Source organism: Rhinolophus sinicus, linkage group LG07 (genome assembly GCF_036562045.2).
Source record: "Rhinolophus sinicus isolate RSC01 linkage group LG07, ASM3656204v1, whole genome shotgun sequence".
Lineage (NCBI taxonomy): Eukaryota > Metazoa > Chordata > Mammalia > Chiroptera > Rhinolophidae > Rhinolophus > Rhinolophus sinicus.
In genome coordinates this window covers 28,301,739-28,325,321 of record NC_133757.1, presented here as the reverse complement: position 1 = coordinate 28,325,321, position 23,583 = coordinate 28,301,739, and the positions used below count along the sequence as shown (strand labels likewise).

Below are 23,583 nucleotides of genomic sequence, written 5' to 3'. Positions count from 1 at the left end.
AAAAAGACATAAAAATATGAGGGGCATGGATAGATACAAGTGGTAGTTAAAGCCCAGGGAATGGATGAGCTGGTTGAGAGGACATAGGTGAGAAGTGAAAAGGGCTGAGATCATTTAAGGGGAACACAGAGGAAGGAAAGCCTGTGGAAATGACATTGGCATTTCTTTGATGTATAATGGGATCTTTTCAATTGACTGAACACTAAGACCCTTTGCAAAGAATGACTCTCTTTAATCTTTCTAAATCTGTCTAAATTATCTGTAAAGCCGCCTCTGGAAATTCCAGAAGATTGGTCGCCTAATACAGGCTGAGGTTTTTTGTGAAAAATGAATGTTTAAAAAATTATATAATTTAATTTTATCAAAGTCATAGTTATGGCTCTGTCATATATTACTATAATATATTGTGATTATCTACTTACATGTCTACCCCTTCTTAGTACACTGCAAAGTCCTCCAGGGTCCTCAGCTCTAATGTTTAGCCTGGTACCTGGCACATATACAGTTGGTAAATACTTGTGAATTACTATGAATTTGAGTTCTAGAGTTCAATATATAGAGTATGATATAATTTTGGAACTCAGGTCCAGTAGTCTCTCCAAGGTTTTGCAATAGAAACATGTTAAATGGTCAAGAGACACTGTAGTTCTAAACATAGTGGTGCCCCTTATAATAGCCAATATTGATGACATACTCACACAATATAATGTCATGCAGTATCAACTAAAACTACACACAGTAATAAGAATAGATCTCACAAAAATGATATTGAGTGAAAGAAGCCACAGGAAAAAAGAATGTATCCTGTATAATTCTAATCATGTGAAATTTAAAAACAAAACTCGTGTATAGTTTTAGAAGTCTGGATAGTAGTTACCTTTGCAAGGGATGTAGTGATAGGGAGGAGGCACAATTAGGGACTTACGGAGAACGGGTTATGTTCTATTTCTTGATTTGAGTTTTGTTTACATGAGTGTGTTCAATTTATGATCATTTATTGAGCTGTACACTTACGCTTTGTACATTTTTTCTGTATGACTGTTATATGTCAATAAAATGTTACCCTTCAAAAACATTTTTGGTACTATATGACAAGTGGTAACAGTAAAGAATGATCTTTACAAGTAAAGTAAGAGTATGGCATTAAGCAATTAGTTGAACCTACACTAATCCACCAATAAGAAAAAAGAGTGAAAAAAATAAGTTGGTGGGTTTCAGAAGGTATGGAAGACTTAGTTGGTTTATTGGCTGCTGACTCAAGGAGTTACTCATAACTTTGCATATATGCATGGGACCAAAATCCAAGGTGGCCTTGCTGTTTGATAAGAGCATCTCAATTTCTGAGCTTTCAGTACAATTATCACCAAAGGAATCTTCATTTCATTAGCTCAAAACTCTGAAGATAGAGGACTTCCATTTCAGGCTGTGATAGAATAACTGACATTAGCCTAGACCCCCTGCCATAAATAAAATATAGATAAATATGGACAAAATACTAAAAATATCTATTTTTAGACACTAAGCAACAGTCTTTACAAAACTAATCTCTGAAAGAAGTGAAACACACAAACAAACAAAAAGAAGTGAAACAAATGAAATAAATTCTACAATTGCTCCAGCTTTAGATATAAAAGGCATTTAGATTCTGACTCAGAGGAGGAACCCAAACAAAGCATAACAGTTTTGTTTAGTTGAGGAGATAGAAATTTTAGTTTGGTGAGACTGAGAGCTGGAATTTGCAGAAAAAGTATGAAAGAGGAGGATACCACGCAGAGAAAAAGCCCCAGAAATTTGCAGACTCTTGATTTGAAGCTCATCATAAGGTAAGACACCACAGTGTAGGGGGGATAAAACTACTGGGGAAAGAACAGCTTTCAGGGAGCTGTGAACTGAATAAAAATAATCTAGCCTTAGAATTAAAGCTACTCTAGAACCATTCTAAAAGGACTTAAAGTCAAGTTTTGAACAGATCAAGCTGATCCACAGTAAATTAACTGCAGGCCAGAACAAAGCTGAACACTTCTTAAAGGAAGACAATAATATCTAGACTTTGTCAAGCATCAAATAAAAAAGCCATTAGATATGCAAAGAAGTAGAAAAATGTGACCTATAGCAAGGAGAAAAATTAGTCAATATAGCGAACCAGAAATTAACGAGGTGATGGGATTAGTAGATAAGGACTTTAAAACTACTATTACAGGGTGGCTGGTTAGCTCAGTTGGTTAGAGTGTGGTGCTAATAACACCAATGTTGCTGGTTCGATCCCCAAATGGGCCACTGTGAGCTGCGCCCTCCTTAAAAAAAAAAAAAAAAAGTAACAAAAGTGTGTATACATTTAAAACAACAACAACAAAAAACTATTATTATAAATGTCCAAGGACTTAAAGAAAAACATGCAAACAATGAGGACAGAAATGGAAACTATGAAAAAGATCGAAATGGAACTGGTAGAGCTGAAAAATATAATAGCTGAAATGAAAAATTAATTGGATGAGCTTGACAGATAATTAGACACTACAGAAGAAAAACAAGTGGAATTGAAGGCAGGAAATAGAAACTATCCAAACCAAAGCACACAGAGAAAAGAAAGTTTAAAAATGAAGAGTATCAGTGAGCTGTGAAATAAAATCATGCAGTCTAACATTTGTATAATTAGAATTTCAAAAATTAGGGAGGTAATATACTAAGGGAGACAGAGAAGATATTTGAGGAAATAATGGCTGCTAATTTTTCCATATTTGATGAAAATATCAACCCAGAGATCAAAGAAGCAAAATGATCTTCAAGCAGGTAAAACCACAGAACACTATAAATTACACCAACACATTTTGAGAAAAATCAATGATAAAAAGTTGCCAGAGAAAACAAGGGAACAGAGATAAGAAACAAGGGAACAGAGATAAGAAAATCACTGACTTCTCATCAGAGATAATACAAGCCAGAAGAAAATGGAACGAGGTCTTTAAAGGGTTAAAGGAAAAATTATCAACCTATAATTACATATCCAAAAAAAAAAATCCCTCCAAACAAAAGAGAAATAAGGACATGTTTCAAACAAAGACTGAGAGAATTAGTTGCCAGCAGATCTACTCCACAAGAAATATTTTTAAAAGTTCCTCAGGCTAAAGGAAAACGATACCATATAGACACTTAGATCTACACAAAAGGAAAAACGTGCTGGAGATGGTAAATATTTGAGTATATATAAAATATTTTTCTCCTCTATTTTAAATTTCTTTAAAAGATAATTGACTGTCTTGAACAAAATAAAAAATGTATCTATATATGATGAACCATATAACCTTCCATTTCTCCTTTTCAAGATATCATTGTCATAACTGTCATACATTTTTTTAAAAGATTTTATTGGGGAAGGGGAACAGGACTTTATTGAGGAACAGTGTGTACTTCCAAGGCTTTTTTCCAAGTCAAGTTGTTGTCCTGTCAGTCTTAGTTGTGGAGGGCGCAGCTCAGCTCCAGGTCCAGTTGCCGTTGCTAGTTGAGGGGGGCGCAGCCCACCATCCCTTGTGTGAGTCGAACCGGCAACCTTGCGGTTGAGAGGACGCGCTCCAACCAACTGAGCCATCCGGGAGCCGCTCAGCTCAAGGTGCTGTGTTCAATCTTAGTTGCAGGGGGTGCTGCCCACCATCCCTTGCGGGACTCGAGGAGTGAACTGGCAACCTTGTGGTTGAGAGCCCACTGGCCCATGTGGGAATCGAACCGGCAGCCTTGGGAGTTAGGAGCATGGAGCTCTAACCACCTGAGCCACTGGGCCGGCCCTGTCATACATTTTATTTCTACATATTATAAATGTGGACACACACACACACACACACACACACACCTTGCAGGAAGCAGGAAATAGTTAACTGGGCAGAACTATAAACTATACTGGCCTTAAGGCATTTGTTGTTCTAGGACAGTAATGATTAAGAATGTAGGCTTGAAGCTAAAGTTGAATAATACGGAACATCAACTATAATTATATATATATATATATATATATATATATATATATATATATTCACAGGATGTAGAGTACAGCATAGGGAATAGAGTCAATGGAATTGTAACAGCTGTATATGATATCAGAGGGGTAGTAGTTTGGGGGAGGGTGTTATCACTTTGCGAGGGGTGTAAATGTCTAACTGTTACATTGTTTTGTGCACCTGAAACTAATAATAACAATAAAAAAGAATGCAGGCTTGAGTATTTGAGAGTCCAGGTTAAGTCTAGCTTGGCCAGTTACTAACAACACGACTATGACAAGTTACATAAGTAGCCCAAACCTCAATTTCCTTACCTGTAAGGGGGGGTAGTGTCTATTTACTAGCATGGATATGAAGATTAATTAAATTATCACATATCATGTGTTAGTATATTGTCTTTCTGGCAAGAATAAAGACTTGACAAAAGGCAATCATTATTACCCTAAAGCCAAACATGTTCCCATCTCATCAAGCATCAAGTTGGCCAGAAACCAGTTTGATCAAGAAGATACGACAGGTGGTGGCAGGTTAGCTCAGTTGTTTAGAGCACGGTGCTCTTAACAACGAGGTTGGATCCCCACATGGGCCACTGTGAGCTGCGCCCTCCACAACTAGATTGAAACAACTCCTTGACTTGGAGCTGATGGGTCCTAGCAAAACACACTTAAATAAATTTATTTTTTAAAAAAAGATTCAAATAGAAATATAGGGCGATGAAATAAATCTCTCATAATCATAGGACTTCAACATGATTCACATTAAAACATTTAAAAAAAAGAAGATATGACAGGAACAACATAAAGTAGAAGGTGGTAAAGGGCACTAAAATCCCTCATCTTCCAAAGCAGAATAAAAAAAAATGACCTAAAGTTGATAAATCAGTAACTAGAGACCTAAGAGTGCGTAAGAGTGTAATGGCAACCACCAGAAGAAATTATTTACAATGATTGTCTCTGAGAAGTGAGACTGGGGGCAGAGAAAAAAGATTTCATTATTCAAAGTATACCCTTTGTACTGTTAAAATAGTTATCATGTATTAAATATTGTGTAAAACTTCAAAATCTAGTTCTTTAAAAAGAATATATTAAGCAAGTAGAAAGGTTAGAGTAGCAATGTACCTGGATTTGTATAAAAATGGAACTTCTTGTGTACTTTCTATACTCACCACCACTGAACGTGAAACTGCTGCTGCTTCAGAAGACTAGTGCTGGCCTCTGGTTAGGTGGTGGCAGCCAAGAACTGTGTGTGTGTGTGTGTGTGTGTGTGTGTGTGTGTGTGTGTGTCCGTGCAGCTGTTTGTCTCTAAAGTAAATAATGCTTTCTGTTTTAATATTGGAATTCTCTACTCACTGACACTTTGCTTAAGTCTTCTTCCTCTTTGAGATCTCTTCTTATTAAAAATTAATACTTTCCCCTTTTTGTATGACAGCATGAAAAGTTGGAAGAAGATCAACTCTGGTAATGGGAAAAGAGAAACGGAGCAGACAGAAAGAGAATAGAGGGAAAATAGGAGCGTGGCCAGGACAGGCAGAAGACTTGGGAAGGGACTAAACTCAGGTCTGTGTTACTTGAGGGTACATGTTTACTTGGCAAATTGCCTATGAATTTTTCCTACCCCCATGAGCACTAGCTAAGATCCAGCTTTGAAAAACAGAAGTCAGTTAGGAAGAGATCAGAGCTGTGGGCACTGGAGAATGACTGTTCTCATAGCAGATGAGGAAAGAGGTTGACTTCTGCTAATATCATTATAAAAATTGCTTCTCTTCGTCTCATACTATATCACTCTAAAAATGTTTTAAGATGCTACAACATAAGCACAAGGTAAACCACACAGCATCACTGCAGTGTAGAAAGTAGTCATGGAATGTTGCCATAGCAATGGCCTTAAGGTCCAAGTCAGGATATAATGTGAAAGAAACTACTCTAACAAGGTCCTCTCAGAAATCAGCAAGCCGGGTAATTAAGTCCTTTGATTAACAGAGTCATCTGGACCACAGCTTCAACTTCTGACAGTCCTGGGTTCCAATCCTATCTCTGCCCTTCCCAATCAGTGTGACTTTGGCAAGCTGTTTAATATCTCTGAGCCTCAATTTTCTCATCTGTAAAGTGGGGATAATAGAACACACACTTTTTTTTAAGAGTACTTGCTATCTGGTGTTCTGCATTGTTCTTTTACTTCATTCTCACAGAAGCTAGATTCCATTACTACCCCATTTTATAGACATGAGAATAGAGGTTCAAAGAGAGGCTAAGTCACTGCCTGGATTCCCATCCTGGCTGCCTTACCAGATGCGTGTCTGAAGTCACGCATCTGGTAAGGCAGCCAGGACGGGAAGTCTGACTCCAGAGCCGTGCTTTTAACCCTTATGCTAAACTGCCTGATACAGCTCACTTGAGAATAAAATGAAATGATGCATCTAAGGGTGCTTGGCAAATTTTGAGCATGTATTGAATGGTAAGTATTAAAATGTGAATTTGGTAGAATCCAAAACTCAAATTACAACACATTCAGGATTAAAGTGCATCATCTTGCACTTTCATCATCTAGAGGCAACTCGCAAGTTCAGGCATCTTCACTCACAGAGAACCTGTAAACAGAAAGCAAGTTCCCACAGGTGTACAGGTGTAGCAGGGAGCCAGAAATCATTTATAGGAGCTGCCTTTGGCAGCATGGGAACAGATGAGAGAAGGAAAGCAATGACTCACTGGAGAAAGTCAAGGCCCAAAGGGCACTTCTCTGCCCGACAGTGACTGTGTGGGGATCCAGCCTTGTGGCTTCCAAGGTGAGAAAATGGGGGCTGAGAGAGCTGAGCAGATGTGTCTAGATCTGCACAACCACACAGAACCCAGTGTCCTGAATCCCAGATCAGTGTGTCAAACTGGGAGGGAACAGGAAACTAAACAAACCCACGGGGGCATGGGTTTTGTATGAAGCTAAGTCATGCTAGCACCATTTCTCCTTCCTCCATCATCCCCCACCCACCCACTGTGAGGACTGCAGCCCTGTCTCCTTTGTTCCCCACTCTATCTCTGCTAATAACTGTAAATGTCCAGTGCAGGCAGGCAAACAACATTAGTTGAATGAGTTATATGAAAAATGGTATTGAGATAAACATAAATATACTAGGGAACAGAATGGAAAATTGACATCAATTTTTCAAGATGGGACACAGGACTTCAAAGAAACTTCCCATTTATGAAAAGGGCTTTAAACTCTATCCCTAGAAATTAAAGTTTAGAGTTCCAAGTTTACACTTGTTAGTTATGAGGGATACTTGGATAGAAAAGTTTCAGAAGCCCAGAACACATTATACCATGTGTGTTCCTATTATTTCCTTACTTTATGCTCACTGTCCTCCCTCTATAATTATCTGGCAGAACTAAAGAGAGAGCATGGCCAGTGCTAGGGAAAATACCTTGCATATCTCAGTTTGTATACAGATTCTGGTTTATTTCAATTTTGGATTTACCTTGCTGGTTTATTAGCTGTCTGTTGCACATTTTCAGAAGGGGGTTCCTGGCATTTTTTAAAACTTTTTTTTTTAATTGTAGTAAAATATATACAACATAAAATTTACTGTTTTAACCATTTTTAAGTGTATAGTTCAGTGGCATTAAGTGAATTCACATTGCTATACAACCATCACCACTATCTATCCACAAAACTCTTTCATCATCCCAAGCTGACACTCTGTACCCATTAAACAATAACTCCCCATTCCTTCCTCCCTGCTCGCCCCTGGCAATTGCCGTCCTACTTTCTGTCTCTATGAATTTGACTATTCTAGGCCCCTCATATAAGAGGAATCATACAATATTTGTTCTTTGAGGTTTGGCTTATTCCACTTAGCAAGCATAATGTTTTCAAGGTTCATCCACATTGTAACATGTATCAGAATTCCATTCCTTTTTAAGGCTCAATATTTCATTGTATGTATATACCATATTTTGTTCATACATTTATTTGTTGGTGGACATTTGGATGGTGTCCACCTTTTGGCTGTTATAACTAATGCTGCACATGAGTGTACAAATATCTGATTCCATACTTTCTTTCAATTCTTCTAGGTATATACCCAGAAGTGGAATTGCTGAATCATGTGGTAATTTTATGTTTAATTTTTTTGAGGAACTGACTCTGGCAAGTTTTGGTCAATGTTGTTATATTTCCAGAGTCAGTTCTTATCATCTATTCGAGCAGTTTATTTTGCCTCACCAATGTATCAGCCTACATTTATGCAAATCCACTTCTTTTGCTTGTTCCCTCTTTCATTTACCATATTTATTTAGAATTATGATCTTACGTTCCACAGTTATTTTCCTAAAAACACAAACATTGGACCTCACTTCTTGGAAATACCATTTCCCAAGTCAGAAGGTACATTAGTTGAAAAAGTAAGAAAATATCTTTGTTTTGAAAATAAAAAGCAGTCTTTCAAATCAGTACCAAGATACCACCAGTCTGGTCTCAATCAGATAGACACACTAGGAAAAGAGAGTTCCTGATTTATAAATGTTTCACTGTTTTGTGCTGGTCTTACCCTATCAATAAACAATGCTGTGGTTGGGCACCTGTGGTTTTCATTATGCTTGCAAGATGCCCTTCAGCAATAACCATCAGGACACTTTGAAAAAATAAAGGTTTGTTACTCACAGAACCTAGGAATTATACCTCAGGCCACAGAGAGACCTTGGGTAGAGAGAGAAAGCATGTGCATGAGGCTATGGTTCTGCTTCTATTGAGCTCGTGGGTGGAGACCTAGGATTTCGGGGCTCACTCTTTATAACATTAGAGAGCAATTTAAAGCAGGAAGATAAAAAACATAAACAAGAAACAAGTGGCCTAAATGGTTAGCTATTGAAATCAACCAAGATCTCTAAAACAAAGGAGGCTCAGTCGGGGGAGGCAGCCTGGTTCTTTATCTAGGGTGTGGTTGGCCAAGACAGCCATCTTTGGAGTGGACACCTTTTTGAAGCTGATACCTCAGCAATCAAAGCTCAAGTCAGAAACTTGCTTTACAAACAAAACAAAACAAAACAAAACAAAACAAACCCACCTGTCCAGTCTTACACTACACTCACTAGAAGCACACCTGACACGCAAACAGTAGTGGAAATCAGGAGTCTAACTCCTCCTACAGTACCTGGGGGTCTCCATCTGCCAACACTGGGATGGTGAGGATCTTGGGCATTCATTTGTTTATGGGGGTGCTAGAACCCACCTGTCCTCTACTTTCATCTTCCTTCTTCCTTCTTGACACCAGAATTCTGGGAGTGCCACCTCCACTGTGATTACCTGCCATCATAGTGAGAGCTGCTGTTCTCAGTGGAGGACTGCATTCCTTCAGAAGCAGAAGAGTTTCAGTGGGAATGCTGCAGGATTTTGCATACAGAAGCAACGCTCTTTCACGTCTAGTGAACAAATCCTGTCCAGTCCATCTCCCAGCTTCCTCAGAATTAACCCTTCTTCCCTGCTTCCTCTGCCTTGAGTCAGAACCTCATCTAGAACACTGCAACGGGCTCTTCGCTGGTCTCCCCCACAGTAAGGATTTCTGCCTCATCCTTCACACTGTGGGGGAAATCCACTTCTTAGCAGCTCAATGTCATTGTCATCAGGGCCTTGAAATAACAATGCTCAAAGAACGGAACCACACCACACTGCTGCTGGGTGGAGCTGAAACAGCCATTTCTTACTTCTAGCCTGGTCCATACTTTTCTTACCAGTTGCTTTTTATGTTCTCATGTCTCTTGTTTGTTTAGCTAAGATGGACTATGACTGATACCACTTGTCGTGCGGGGTGGCCTGCGGGGTCTCTGCTCCCGCTCCCCACATAAGAACGCAGGATATGGTGAGGCCAAAATGGAACACCCACGGAGCCATAGGTAGGGGAGTCATACCACTATATTCTCGCTGGCGGCATCCACCTCTCTGCAATCCACTCTTGCTGGCTCAGCCACCATCTTCTTGCTAGCCCCCATTTTCTTCTCTTTCTGCTAGTGTAGCCACAGCAGTTACATTAGTGGCCAATGGCTCACTGGTTACAGCTGACGGCCAACTAGCCACAGCTGATGGCCATCCGATCACAGTTGATGGCCATTTACTACCTGAGCCAGCACCTGTGTATGTGAGGCTGAGAGCCTGGAAACTACTTTCTGGGGCTCTGCCCCCACACCACTCATATATCAAAGTCAGCAACAGAGGTGAGGGAAGTTATAGGGAAGACGTAAACAGCCAGATGAAAATCATCCTATAATCCTTTAGTCACCTTAGTCAGCCCTGATGCAGTCCCCATTTTCTTTTCCTTCGCTTCTCCCTTTTTGACCACGGTGTTGAAAGTGAATTGGTCAAGGTACTTGCTGCTCAGATCATCCCAATTTTTTCTTCTTTACACCTCCTAACCACCATCTTCACCATTCAAAGAGGAGGATTCTTTAAACCCTCTGCACATCTAAATCTCAGAATGTAGTTGTGAAACTGCACTAGATTTCTAGATGTTTGGAGAAGCTTCGTGATTCCTGCTTCATAATCATGATCTATCACCCTCACTGATACCTATCATTTTCTCATTTAAACACCACCCCACCACAACCAACAACAAAATCAGCTGCATATATTTTGTATGCAACCTTACATTTTTTTACAATAAGGCAATAGTGTATGTTAATCAAGTTGGAATTCAGGTGACCATTTGTCCCAGTTTGCCTAGGACAACCCCCGTGAATGCCTATAGCTCTGCATAATTTTTTTATTATGAAAAATTGAAAACATATACAGAAGAATAGCATAATGAACCCACATGTAAATATCATGTGGTTATCAACTCATGCCGTAGCTTGTTTCATCCAACCAGCCCCCCCATCCTTTCCCACCCTGAGTTATTTTGGAGTAAATCACAGATATCATACTATCTCATCTGTTATCACTTCAGTATGCATCTCTAAAAGTTAAGGAGTCTTAAAATAATAATAATAATAATAATAATAATAATAATAATAGCAGTATCACTATCAGATCTTAAAAATTAACAATAACCCTTAAGAGTCTCAAATATTCAGTCATATTTCAAATTTCCCAGATTGTCTCATAAATGCATTTGGATTTTCTCCTTGCTTCAGCTACCTATGAGCTCTGATTTAAGAGAACTCTGCATAACTTTTAAAAGAGCTCCCCCTCTCACGCTAAAAAAAAGTTCCAGTTTGGAGAATAAATTATATGTTCACCCTCATTCAAAATACACCTTGATTTTCCAGGAAAGTGCTTTCCCGGTGACGTGTTTTTGCCCACATCATTGCACTTTACTTTCATAAAAAGTCTGCGAAGTAGGAAGAGAAACATTTTATCTCTATTAAGTAAATGAAGTAGCCAAGGCTTCAAGTAGTACAGCGGTTTCTGTCCAAGGTCACACACTCACTGACAGAATCAGGGCCAGACCCAGGACTACTGACTTCAAGTCCAGAATTGTTCAGCTGTAGACCACTTTGTGCAAATATCTGAGGAAAGACTAACATCACTCTCTTGTTTGGTAATCTGCTTGTGCTTGGATCTAGAACAGTGTAGACAGGTTCATCCTTGCTGAGACAGTCCCTTCACATTTAAAGCAAGCAAAGAGACGAGAGAAGAATTATGTAAATGTAAAGAGGCTATTAGTGAATTTTGGAGCTAAATGACATGTATTTTTTATTTTACCAATGTAATTACATCAGATTACTGGAATCTTACATCTAACCAAATAGGATATCTCAGTTAAAAACAAAATGGAAGGAAGGAACTAAGGATGAATGCCTACTGTTACAAAGAACATATAAATGGGTTCCACACCAGTCTTGTATTAATAGATGTATTTTCCCGATGGTTATGCGCTAATCCTTATTTTTTTAAACCTAAATCCAGTAAAATTCTACCCTCCTTGGATAAGTGGCAATGAGACAAGGAGGTTTCGAAAACGCTTGATCCTTCAAACATAGGCACAGTGCTTGGCAAAGTCTCCAGGGTGATCCAGAGGTACTGAATATGGCGCCACATCAATAAGTAAACGTACACCCTGCCAACCTCTTGAAGGCCCGCCCCAAGAGAGGCCACAGGACATCTCTCTTTGCAATGCTAGAAAGGGGTCCAGTGTGCCTTGGGAAAGGTATCTCCAAACCGCTGGCCCGTCTAGCCAGACCGCAACACAGGGGTGGTCGCCTTTGGGCCAGCTGTGGCCACCTCAGCCTGACCAGAGAGGCGGCTGGCCTCCCGCTGCGCTAGAGGAACCGGGAGCTGAAGGTAAGAGGGCAGCAGAGGACGAGCCCCATCCCCGGGAGGAAGGGGGGCGGGGGGGGGGGAGGACCGCGCGCGCATGCGCGCTGCTGCCACTACCACCGGCCGGAAGAGCCTGGCAACCGAGCCGCGGCTGCCGGCGCCAGACCCCGCGACGGCCGCGGGGAAAGCGCCGGTAGCGCGATGCGGCCCCTGGACGTCGCCCAGGCCGCCGAGCGGCAGGAACCCGCGCTGCCGCTTACTGGCGACAGGTCCCCGGGAGCGAGTGAGGAGCCGGCGGCCGCCGACGCAGCAGGAACACCCGGCCGGGGATGGTGCTGGCTGTGCCGCTCTTCGCCTTGCGGCTCGCGCGTGCAGTCTGGTGAGTGCCGGGTGCGGACTCGGGCGCGGGTCTCGCCTCCGGAGGGGCCGGGCAGGCGCCAGCGCGGGGATCCCCGCAGCCGCAGGCTAGGACGCATTGCGGACCGTGCCCCGCATCCCCACCCTGCCCAGAGCTCGGGGAAACCTGGAGCTGTCACCTGGGGGACAGCAAATCTGAAGTCCTCTGTTCCCCCCCCCGCAGGCGCGAAGACCCGAGAAAGTTTCAGATTGTGTTTGGAAACCTTTTTGGATTCTAAAACTGTTCCTATAATTAAAGTGTTGCGGGCAAGACTGTGGAGTCAGATTGCAGTTCAGCGCTGCCGGCCCGAGGTCCGAGGTTGTGGGGTCAGCGAGAAAAGCCATTCCTTAGCTGCCGACGTTGGGAGGAAGCACACCATGAAAACTGATCTCGGTGGTAAACCTGAAGAGGAAGTTTAAAAGCACAGAGTTTAAAAAAACGTTTGTGCCAGAGTCTTAGAATCTTGAGAAGGCAGAATTGAGTGGAACCCCTGGGTCTCGACCTTTTTGGGTTAGGAGAACTTTTTAGCAACTGATGCAAAAGAAGGCAGAGGCAGTCTTACATACGTGGTTAAGGGGTTCCCAGACTCGTCCCCAAAACTAAGGACGTGTGAAAAACTCTTGATCTTGTTCAACCTCTTCCTTAGACAGATGAGGAAAATGAGGCCCAGGAAGGTGAGGGCTTTGGGGTTTTTGTTTTGTTTTGTTTTTCCAAAGATCTGGCATGTGTGTGGGTGAGACAGGGCACAGGTCCCAGCAGCACTAGCTTGCCAGAAACCCAGCCCAGGGCTCTTTCTACTAGCCACAAGCACGTTTCTCCTTGAACTTGGAGCAGCTTCCTGGAAGGAGAGCTAAACAGGCAGATGTCCTTTCAAGACAAAGTTACAGTTTGCACCACCTCTGGGTCGCCTCCACTAAGTGTGCCTCTATCCCCATTTCACCTTCCCTCTCCCCTGTATGCACTTTCCCCAATTTAAAGAGATAAAACCCAGGAAGATAGCTCTTGCTCCATTTTTGTTGTAAATGCTAACAGAAATGATCAGACTTCTAATCATTTATACACAGGCTAGAACCTCTAGCGCAGGGGTTACCCCAAGCTGGGTTGACCAGATGTGCAGCCTTTGAAAAGGTCAGCTTCTCACCTTATTACCCTATGGTTGAATGTCATTCTGGTGGAATGCTGAGGCAGTCACTGCAAACTCTTAAAGGTTTCCCCTATTTGTGAACTGAAGAGGAATAGTACTGGCAAAATGACAAACCTATATAAGGGATTGCACATAAGAATCTTGTGGGAGCTTATAACTTCAAAGAAGGCTGCTAACAACAAGACTTAGCAATAGTTATTGTAAGGTGACCAGATAATAGTCCAAAAACAGGATTGCCATAGAAATACTTTAAACTACAGTACTGTTGTCATTGAACTTTGTGACAGTATCATTTTAGCCTCTTGATTCAACTGGCTATCTCAACAAAGCTCATTTTCAAGTTCAGGTTGAAACTAACCCATTTTTCTTACATTCTTGGATAACCTTCACAGACAGCATTCAGCTGTCCTAAAACACCTATTTATTTTCTTAAGGGACAGTGTGGATCTTAGACCGAAGCAAGGATTAGAAGTTGTCTTAGGTCTGTGCCTCACATCCTCCTGGAAGGAATGAGTTTTTTAGCAGTGGTTCTCAGACCAGTGGAGCTTTTTACAGTTATAGAGATCCCATTTCAGTGAGTCTGGGGTAGGACTTGGGAATTGAGGTTTAAAAAGTTACTAGCTGATTCCAATTCCCAACCAGGGTTGTGAATCAACAGTTTAAAGTAGAGGTTAGAGAAACTGAGCAACTTTTCTGTTTTCTTTTAACGCAGGAAATTGCACTGTGGCCACTTACTTAATTTGAATTATTTAGAGTTACCAAATTATTAGATATGCTTATATAGTGGGATATGAACCCAGAAGCACATTACAAAAGCAAATGACTCTGGATTATGCTACTCTCTTGCTCATCTCCATTGACAGAGAGAATTGAAATTATTATTCAGTAAGAGACTGAGGTTTGTCTAAGTAGAATTAGTTCTCATCCTCATTAACAAATAATCAAGTTCAGGTAGGCTTTGTAACAACTGTCCTGTCCCAGTCAGGAAGCATGGGCCTTAAATGTTTATAGACAAGAAAATATTGAGTGTCTGTGTTTTAAGGAAAAGATAATCAGAGCCAGGGGTATGAAATTAAGTTTTCAAATAGTTAAAATATCATGTTAATTAACATATTCCTGGAGAAAAACTAAGAAGTTTAGGTTGGAGAAGATCCTTGAAATATAGACCAGGGAGATGTTTTCTGTCCTTGATCTTCCCATTTTATTCTGTCTGAGGATGTAGGTTCTATGTATGGGTTGGGTTTCTTTTAAGAAAAACTATTTTATTTGGGCCTGAATTCTGAAATTTCAGAAGCGAAATTCTAAGGCTGACCACAGCCAAGTCGTGTATTTAGTGGTGCTTAACTCTGAAGTCTTCTAGAGCTTCCTTCTCACAGGCTTAATGAGAATGTGTGGTTTGTTTCTGCGGTATCTGACCACATAATTACAGAATGGAGGATTCTGGCACTTATAATATATAACCTGTAGCATGACAACTCCTAGCTCCAAATCATTCTCTTCAGCTGTCCACCTAGAACAGGAAGAGGTGGAGGCCTCTGACCAGAATGACATCCTTTAGTATAAAGGTCAGGTTGCAGAATGCCACCGGAAACACTGTGCATCATCATACTTTGGTCCCAATTTGCAAAGTGTCACTTATGGGCAAAGGTATATAGCTGACATGAGGATGTTGAAATAAATTACCTGGTGTTTGCATTTATAAGGGAAGGATATTAAAAGGGAAGAACATTATTATGTAGTATGTTCTATAGCAGAATAATACCCTATAAGTTCCTAGATGGGAATAATGCTGGTTTTACTACAAATTGCATGTGCCCACACATCCTTCAGCTCTGCTGTGCTCTTAGCTGATGAGGGCCAGTAGTGTTTCCTTCTTATTCTCCTTTTTTGTGTTAGTTTTAAATATATGTATAAATATTTAGGTATATATATTTACATATATATAAATATATATATGTAAATATATATATATATATATATACACACACACACATTCCTCAGTGTGTGGCCATTTAAGGAGTTCTCTGCTCATGCTGCTCCATTTTGCTCTCTCCTGAATGTCAGGGGGTAAGTTTGAAAACAAATTCTACTCCTGTCTCAGTACGGCAGAGGAAGTGGCTAAACAAAAGTTTAATGCTCATATAGACTGCCATTAATAGATTGAATACTTGATGGTCTGGAGAAAGCAGAAGTTTCCTGATTCAGATCAAGCCAGGAAGTTGGTTATTAGATGGCAATTCTAATAAAAAATGTTTTTAAAAAGCACTTTGGGGTCAGATAATCCAGCCCCTGTCCTCAAAGACTTTATGCTCTAAATGGAAGATAAGTCATAAACTATGGAAAATTAAATAAAGATTTGACTCATGGTTCAAAATAACAAATCGGAGAGCCTTCCTAGATCTGTAGTTGCCAGTAGTGTTACACTCTGCAGCTTTCCATGAAGTCCTCTCATGTTCTTTGTCTTTTTATTGATAATTTCTTTAATTCATTTAAAATGTCAAATATCTATAATTTCAATATATTTTGTTTCTTACATTTAAAAATAAAGAATAGAATGTTGAAACCTGAATTATTTCAATGAGATCAACAACAAAGACTCAAACTCTTACAGTATCATCCAGATACATATAGAACAGATTTAAAAATACACAGTGGAACACTGAAAGCGGCTAATTGACAACTAAAATACATATGAAGGTTATACATCTTTGAAAAGAAGCAGATTTGCAGTCCTCAAGTATGGAATGTCCAATGTCTCATTAATGCATCTCAAATAGTGCCACTTCCTGCTACAAATCTTAATGATCCTGAAAAAGCTGCTTTGAATCAGTTTCTACCATGTTACTTTGGATTTAAAATAACCAAAATTTGAGAGCTGGGGGTTATTTTATTTAACATCTTTTCTTCATTCATGGCCTAACATCTAATAACAAATTTTTTTTTTTTGTACAAATTTTTCACTGAGTTTCGTGGTCAAGGTTTGGCAGTGCAAAATATCTTTTCTACCAGATAGATGACAATATGAATAGTAAAGCAAGAATCTGGTAAGATCACATGAAGGAATCTTGACCTGTAGGAAATAATTTCCAGTGATTCTTCAATATTGTTATTCATATAAGCACAAAAGTCAGGAAGCAATTGACTAACTTCTCTCTCACATTCTTTCATTCAGCAAATATTTCTTCAGGGTCTTCCATGTGCCAGGCATGAATAAGGCAGCTTATTCATGAGGTCCCAGCCCTGGAGAGGCTCACAGGCTATGGGGAAAGTCAGATAATCAAGTAGCCATAGAACACAGTCATAAACTGTTTTCCAGAAAAGAATACTTTCTTCATAAAGTCCCCCTCACTAGTGAGATGATATAAAGTATCATTTGGAAACATTTTTCTCTAGCCATCTTGACAAGCATTTCTTAAAGATTTCTCTCACTGTCTTGCTTGGCAAGCATTTTACTTCTTTTTGACTTGTAGGTGAGGGGGTGTTTCTTCAGTGAGCCAAAGGAAATCCATTTTATAGGATGAAACTGCATTTTAAAAAATACAGGTTTAAATTGTTCACTTTGTCTCTGGTTCTTCATTCTTAATAGGGGAAATATTTCAGGTCCAAAGAATGGATATGCTTAAGAGGTAATATTTGTAGCCTGTCAGCCATTAATAGTATCCCATATTTCTCAATTTCTAAGTGAAAACGATAAAACATACACTTGGAAGCAAGGACTAACCAGAATTTAATCTTTTTCAGAAGCCAAGAAGAAAGCACCCTGTCCTGCACTTGGCTTGTTTTACACATTATTGTCTGCCTTCCTTTTCTCAGTGGGCTCTTTATTTGTAAAAAAGGTACAAGACATCCATGCTGTAGAAATCAGTGCGTTCCGATGTGTGTTCCAAATGCTAGTCGTTATCCCTTGCTTAATATACAGAAAGTAAGTATTTCTTAAGTACATAATGTTAATCAATGTTTGTAAATCTTTTGACCTGTTCAAATTACGTATTTACTCTGTAGTATCTGCTTTGTCTCATAGATTTCACTAGTCCCCACACCCTTTGACTCTGATTAATGAAAAGTCACAAGGTTCCAACCAAAGAAGATGCTCATAAGCACAAACCACATGCCCAACAAAGGGGGAAAAAGAGATTCAGTTATTCTCCACCCCTCATTTTGAGAACAAAGCTTTCCTTGTATAATTCCCCCATCTTGTACCACCCTCCTTCTTTGCTTTGGCATAACTAGTACTTGGAAGAAAAAAGGAAACAAGAGGAAGTGGTAGTGTCTCCTAGTGTCAGTGGTTTCTTGAAGTAGAACAGGTTGCCCTGTTATCAGGGCAGACAGAAGGCTAGAGTAATAGTATTTAGGTCTTCCCCATAGGATTCTATGGGAAAGGGGAAAGGAAATCTTGAGTAGTTCAGTGTCCTCATCTGTAAACTGGAGGAAATGATGTTCTTCGTCCTCTACCTTGTGCTTGCAAGGATCAAATGAAATTTATTATGGATCAGAGCGCTTTGTGTACAATGTACAGTATATGAAAACTATTCCCTATCCTTCCTGACCTCTTCCCACCCAGCCCCTGTTCTCCTTCCATATGGAATCTCCACCCACCCTCCCCAGGTTAAAAGTATGCTTCCCCCACACCATTATAACCTCTACACACCCCTGTGTACTTAGAACCCTGTGTACTTGGACCAGTTGGGTTCCTGGTGGCTGCCTGGCACCTTCTCTCTTTGGGCAAAGATGCTTAAACCCAGATTAAAAGCTTTAGTTGCTTGCCACCAAAGTGTCCTTGTATCTATAACATGCTGCAGATTCACTTAGAATAGTTTCACTCCATTTCCTGAGGATTTGGTGAAACGGGTGAAAATCTGCTAAGATCAGTATTGTTGGAAATTCCCGTTTAAGTGTGGACAAGTCACAATATTTTAGGAAATGATATAAAACTTCAGAAATTTCCAAGGGTGGTAACAGACTACTGATGCTAACACAATGCTCTTCCTCATTTTGGAATAAAAGTATTCATAGGGGAAGCACTAGAAGAATTTTCTTAAATCCTCGGTGCTAATCTGCTTTGACTCATTTTCTGTTTCGCTGTCATGGAAGATTCTTTGCTTCTCAAAGTATGGACCAAAGGTGACCACACTTTCATTTCTAACCCCAGAGACCCAGGGTCCCCATGTCAGGCCTGCCTAGATGCTGCCCAAAAGATGCCCAGCCCTGGTACACATCTGTGAGTTGCACCTAGCCAGGAACTTACATAGTAGTCTGCTTAGGAAATACTTATTTGAAAAACCTTTGAGTAGCAGTCATTATACTTATCTGAATGCTACAGGTTCTTTTTCAGTGTGTCTTAACTCTTTTCCTAATGAGAACAATGAAAAGTCTCTTATTCAATGGCTAAACACGTTTTAGCGTTGCTTCAGCTTTTATAGAAAAACTCGTAAGATTGGGAATGCATACTATCCAGGACTAAATTTTCTTATATGGGGCAGCTGAATCTTGAAATTGTATTATTATAAAACAACACATTTTCATATATTTACGTATTTAGTAGAATATTTGGAGAAAATAAAGAAGGAAAATTATCTCTGACTAGAATAAGGTATAACTGCAATGACCATTTTAGTATGTTTTCTTTTTTTTGCAAGCATATATATACATAGGGAAAACAATACCTATATTTGCTGAATTCAAATTGTACTATTTATGTAGTCCTTTTGTATTTTTTGCTTATACTGTGATCACTTTAGTGTCATTAGCTATACTTAGAAAACATTTTTAAAAGGTGTATAATAGTTTTAATTATATGTATTATTATTATTATAAAATATAATTAATTTGGTATTCTTTGTTTTTTGACAATTAGGACTTCTAAAGTAATATTTAATTAAAAATTGTAATTTAAAAACAAATACCAAGTTTGTTTTAATATGAATTCCTTCATTTGAATTTACAGAAATGGGTTTATAGGCCCAAAGGGTCAACGAATCTTCCTCTTTCTCAGAGGAGCCCTGGGTTCTACCGCCATGATCCTTTTATACTACGCTGTCCAGACAACATCCCTTGCTGATGCCACAGTTATCTCCTTTAGCTGTCCAGTGTTTACGTCTATATTTGCTTGTATATTTCTCAAGGAAAAATACAGCCTTTGGGATGCTCTCTTCACTGCATTCACCATCACCGGAGTGGTCCTAATCGTGAGGCCGCCGTTTTTGTTTGGTTCCAACGCTGCGGGGATGGCTGAAAGTTACTCAGATCACCTGAAGGGCACGTTCGCATCCGTGGGACATGCGGTGCTTGCTGCCTTGACTCTAGTTATCCTCAGAAAAATGGGGAAATCTGTGGACTACATTTTGAGCATTTGGTATTATGTAATACTTGGCCTCCTGGAATGTGTCATTGTCCTCTTTATATTAGGAGAATGGAGTCTGCCGTACTGTGGGTTGGACAGACTCTTTCTCATACTAATTGGGCTGTTTGGTTTGGGGGGTCAGGTGTTTCTCACCAAAGCCATTCAAATAGAAAAAGCAGGACTAGTAGCAATAATGAAGACAATGGATGTGGTTTTTGCTTTTATATTTCAGATTATTTTCCTTAATGACATACCCACGTGGTGGACGGTGGGTGGTGCACTCTGTGTAGTAGCCAGTAGTACCGGGGCAGCGGCTCGGAAATTGTGCCAGGGTTCCAAATGAAGCCTCATTGCTCAAATGGGTATTTTTTTCTTTCAAGAACATCATCACCCAGTTCAGACACACCACATATGCGTACACCCAGATAATCTGCTTTTACTTCACTGATTATATTTAATACATTTCATAACTACAGTACCATTTTTTAATATGGTATGTCTTTAGAGAAGCATAGCCAGTCAGTTTGGTTAGCAATTATTATTTTTTTTTTATTATTTTTGTTGTTGTTGGGGTGGCATTTGTAAGAGGACAGCTCATTAATTGAAGAAACACTGCAAAAAACTTTATGACTCTAATATAAATATGTGTAATTTTTTTGAAGTGTGTTTTTCATACTGATGGAATATAAGTGGGGAGGAAATTTTAGACGCCCTTTGAGTAGTGTAGAGGTTGAGAAACTTACTGATAATAATGCTGCTATGATTAGTATTATGTTGAAAATTCATTTCAAACATAATTCCATTTAGGAGGCCAAAGCTGAAATTTGGAATAGGTGCCTACTTAATGGTGTTAATAATACAAATGAATTAGCCTTATTTTCAAGGCTTTTATAAATGATTATCATTCTTTTAACCCATATTCGTGCCTTTTCATCTTAATGCCTGAATTTTTATATGTAAACTTTTAAAAATCACCAAGTTTGACTAATAGTTTCTCTTTTAGTGGCATTTGCAACTGTAACTATCATTCTATAATTTTAATTGTCTTTTTTTTTTTTTTTTTGAAACTGCACTAAATTTTTTAAAACTTTCTAAGATTTCAAGCCTTTAAATCACAAGAGATAAATCTTGGCATGGCCAGTGTGCACATTTCCATCCTTAAGTGTTTTCCCCTCACTAGAAATGTGACTTTCTATAAATTCCCTTTGAATTTATAGAGTGATGCCAAATAAAATTTTCTCAGGATTTTATTAGGTTGAATCATATAAAATTGCTGAAATTTTACCTTTCTAACTTACAAAAACTATAGTTTCTTATGGTTCACCCTAATAGATACCTCCCTTTCACTCTAAACCAAATACTTAGAGGACTTTGGAATATATATTTTTAAAACAACTTTTTAAAGTACAGTCATCCTATTAAACTTATTTTTATAGTCTTTCCCTTACGGAATTATATGTAATAATGTTTCATGTTATATGTTAAATGTAAAGACCTGTGAATTCCATGGTTGATTGACTTTTGTGGTTTCTGGAATAGAAAAAAAATCACTGTTAAAGTCTAGTATGTCAGTGTGATATTAAATGTCAATGCTGCACCATGATACTAACATCATGAATTCAAACGACAAATTTTGTATCTGGAACTTCATCAGGCCAATACTCTATAGCTAAAGAGAGAATTGAATATTTAGGATAGCTCGGAGGTTCATCAGGAAATAGGGAGTCTATGCAAATGACTTTGTCTCAATGAATCCTTTGTTGGTGAGTCTATAATGGTCTCCAACTCTTACTTTGTCAGACCTAGCATCTATTATTATCACAAGCCTGCAAATTTGAAAGATTATAGGCTCTTCCCCACCCTTTCATCACAATTCTTCCAAAGTGAGAAGGAACTTGGCTTCGCAGGTTTATGCCTTAGTGAGAAAGGATCTTCTCCAAAAGTTCCAAGAGGGAATTTTTGACTTACTCATCTTCCCAAATGCTTCCCACCTTACAAATCCTAAAGGAAGTTTATTTAGGGGAGTCACACTGTCATACGTTTAACCTAATCCACAATATTGGGGCTTAGAGTTGCAAAAGCATCATTTTGCAAGTATCTTAGATAATTACAGAATCAGCATTTTAGGGCTCAAGGGTTAGAAATCCTCTTGTAGGAGTCACGCTACATAGATAGAGATGCTAGGGAGGGGACCTGCCCAGGATGGGTTTCCATGGCCTTCTCCCCTCCCTTAGTTCCATGATAAAGTATGGAAAGTAACCACTGCTTGACTTACCTAAGGTAAATTAACTCTCGAGGATCCCTCTCCTGATTCTTTACTTTGCACAATAAAAGAATCTATAAGACCTTGAAAGTTAAATTCCCTTGGGCCTGTACACTAGAGACATGTTTTATTTCAACAGTGTGGTTTAAGTACTTGAATGTCACAATGTATGACCAAGGTTGGAGAAAAAGTTCTTCTCCCAACTTTTACAGGGTGTGATTCTTAAACACTTTTATAATGTCCAAAGTATATACAAGGATATGTATTGTAACAATTATAGGTGCAAAGATTGTAGTTTATCTTGAAAAGGAAAATATTTTCATAAATTGTTTTTATTTTATAAGTACTAATAAAATTAATATGAAAGAAAGCTGTATATTGGATTTTATGATTATAGCAAATGTGCTTTCTAATATAACATTTCCTTTTTCATCCACATGCTTCAAAATTCATTTTGTAAGATTGACCTTTAGCCATTCAGCTGTGATGTGATCTCAAGTTTCTATTTATCTGTCCCTCTGATACTGTTACAGCAAATCCAATATATCTAAAATAAAGGCTTAAATCTTCTGTTCCAGTAAGGCCTTCATTGTTCTTGTACTACAAAGCTTGCAGCAGCTTTAAACTCTGTACTTTCTGTGCCCTTAGCTAATTTGTTACTAGGTCCTGGAGTGTCTATCTGCTGGTATGGATTTATTCTTGGCCATTTCTACTGCTACAATGTTAGTCCAAGATTTATCACCTGGCAACTGAATTACCAGGACCAGATCTAACTGGGTTACCCATTTCTAGACTCTTTCTTGCACTCAGGTCCTTGTCCTACTGCCATACTAATCTTTGTGAAGCCCTGCTTTTATTGTTACTCTGGTTCTCATGACACCACACACAACAATGCCTTATTACACACCGCATCACATCCAAATTATTCATCTGGCCCTGTTCTCACTTTTCCAACCTGATTTCCCATGTCCCAACACAAATTTGACACTCAGATACATCTTCCCACCAACTCCCACATTTGCCAAGAGATTCCTTCCCTCTTTCTCCTGCTTTCTTTGCTTTCTCATCTTTGCCCTCTAAAGCCACTTAGCTTCCAATGGCTCAGCTTGAGCTTTTCTTTCTTCCACTATCTCCAGCTTCTCCCACCCACACTTGTCCACTTTGGAAAAATAGATAAAGCACTGGATTAGGAGTTTGAAGACCTGAGTG

The 23,583-nt window shown here is 39.3% G+C and overlaps 1 protein-coding gene and 1 long non-coding RNA gene across 5 annotated transcripts in view; one reads left to right on the top strand and one right to left on the bottom strand.

Moving 5' to 3' along the window:
* The window catches only part of LOC141572919 (uncharacterized), a 177,884-nt gene that overhangs the window by 80,822 nt on the left and 73,479 nt on the right, over window positions 1-23,583 (bottom strand). The gene's annotated exons all lie outside the window — the stretch shown is intronic.
* Window positions 12,332-22,748, top strand: SLC35G1 (solute carrier family 35 member G1). 3 transcript variants are annotated; one of them, XM_074339369.1, is made up of 4 exons: window positions 12,332-12,609; window positions 12,811-13,020; window positions 17,513-17,693; window positions 19,716-22,748. In XM_074339369.1, the coding sequence occupies exons 1-4, from the start codon at window positions 12,432-12,434 to the stop codon at window positions 20,452-20,454; spliced, it is 1,308 nt and encodes a 435-aa protein (XP_074195470.1). In that variant the 5' UTR covers window positions 12,332-12,431; the 3' UTR covers window positions 20,455-22,748. The 3 variants fall into 3 exon arrangements, with proteins under 3 accessions (XP_074195470.1, XP_074195469.1, XP_019595309.1); XM_074339368.1 differs by having other exon boundaries at window positions 12,811-13,023; XM_019739750.2 differs by lacking the exon at window positions 12,811-13,020 and having other exon boundaries at window positions 12,334-12,609.

Coding starts and splice junctions, on each gene's coding strand:
- SLC35G1 (XM_074339368.1), top strand. CDS start 12,432: ATGCGGCCCCTGGACGTCGCCCAGGCCGCCGAGCGGCAGGAACCCGCG. Junction 12,610..12,810: donor CGGCTCGCGCGTGCAGTCTG/GTGAGTGCCGGG, acceptor CCCCCCCCGCAG/GCGCGAAGACCCGAGAAAGT. Junction 17,694..19,715: donor CCTTGCTTAATATACAGAAA/GTAAGTATTTCT, acceptor TTGAATTTACAG/AAATGGGTTTATAGGCCCAA.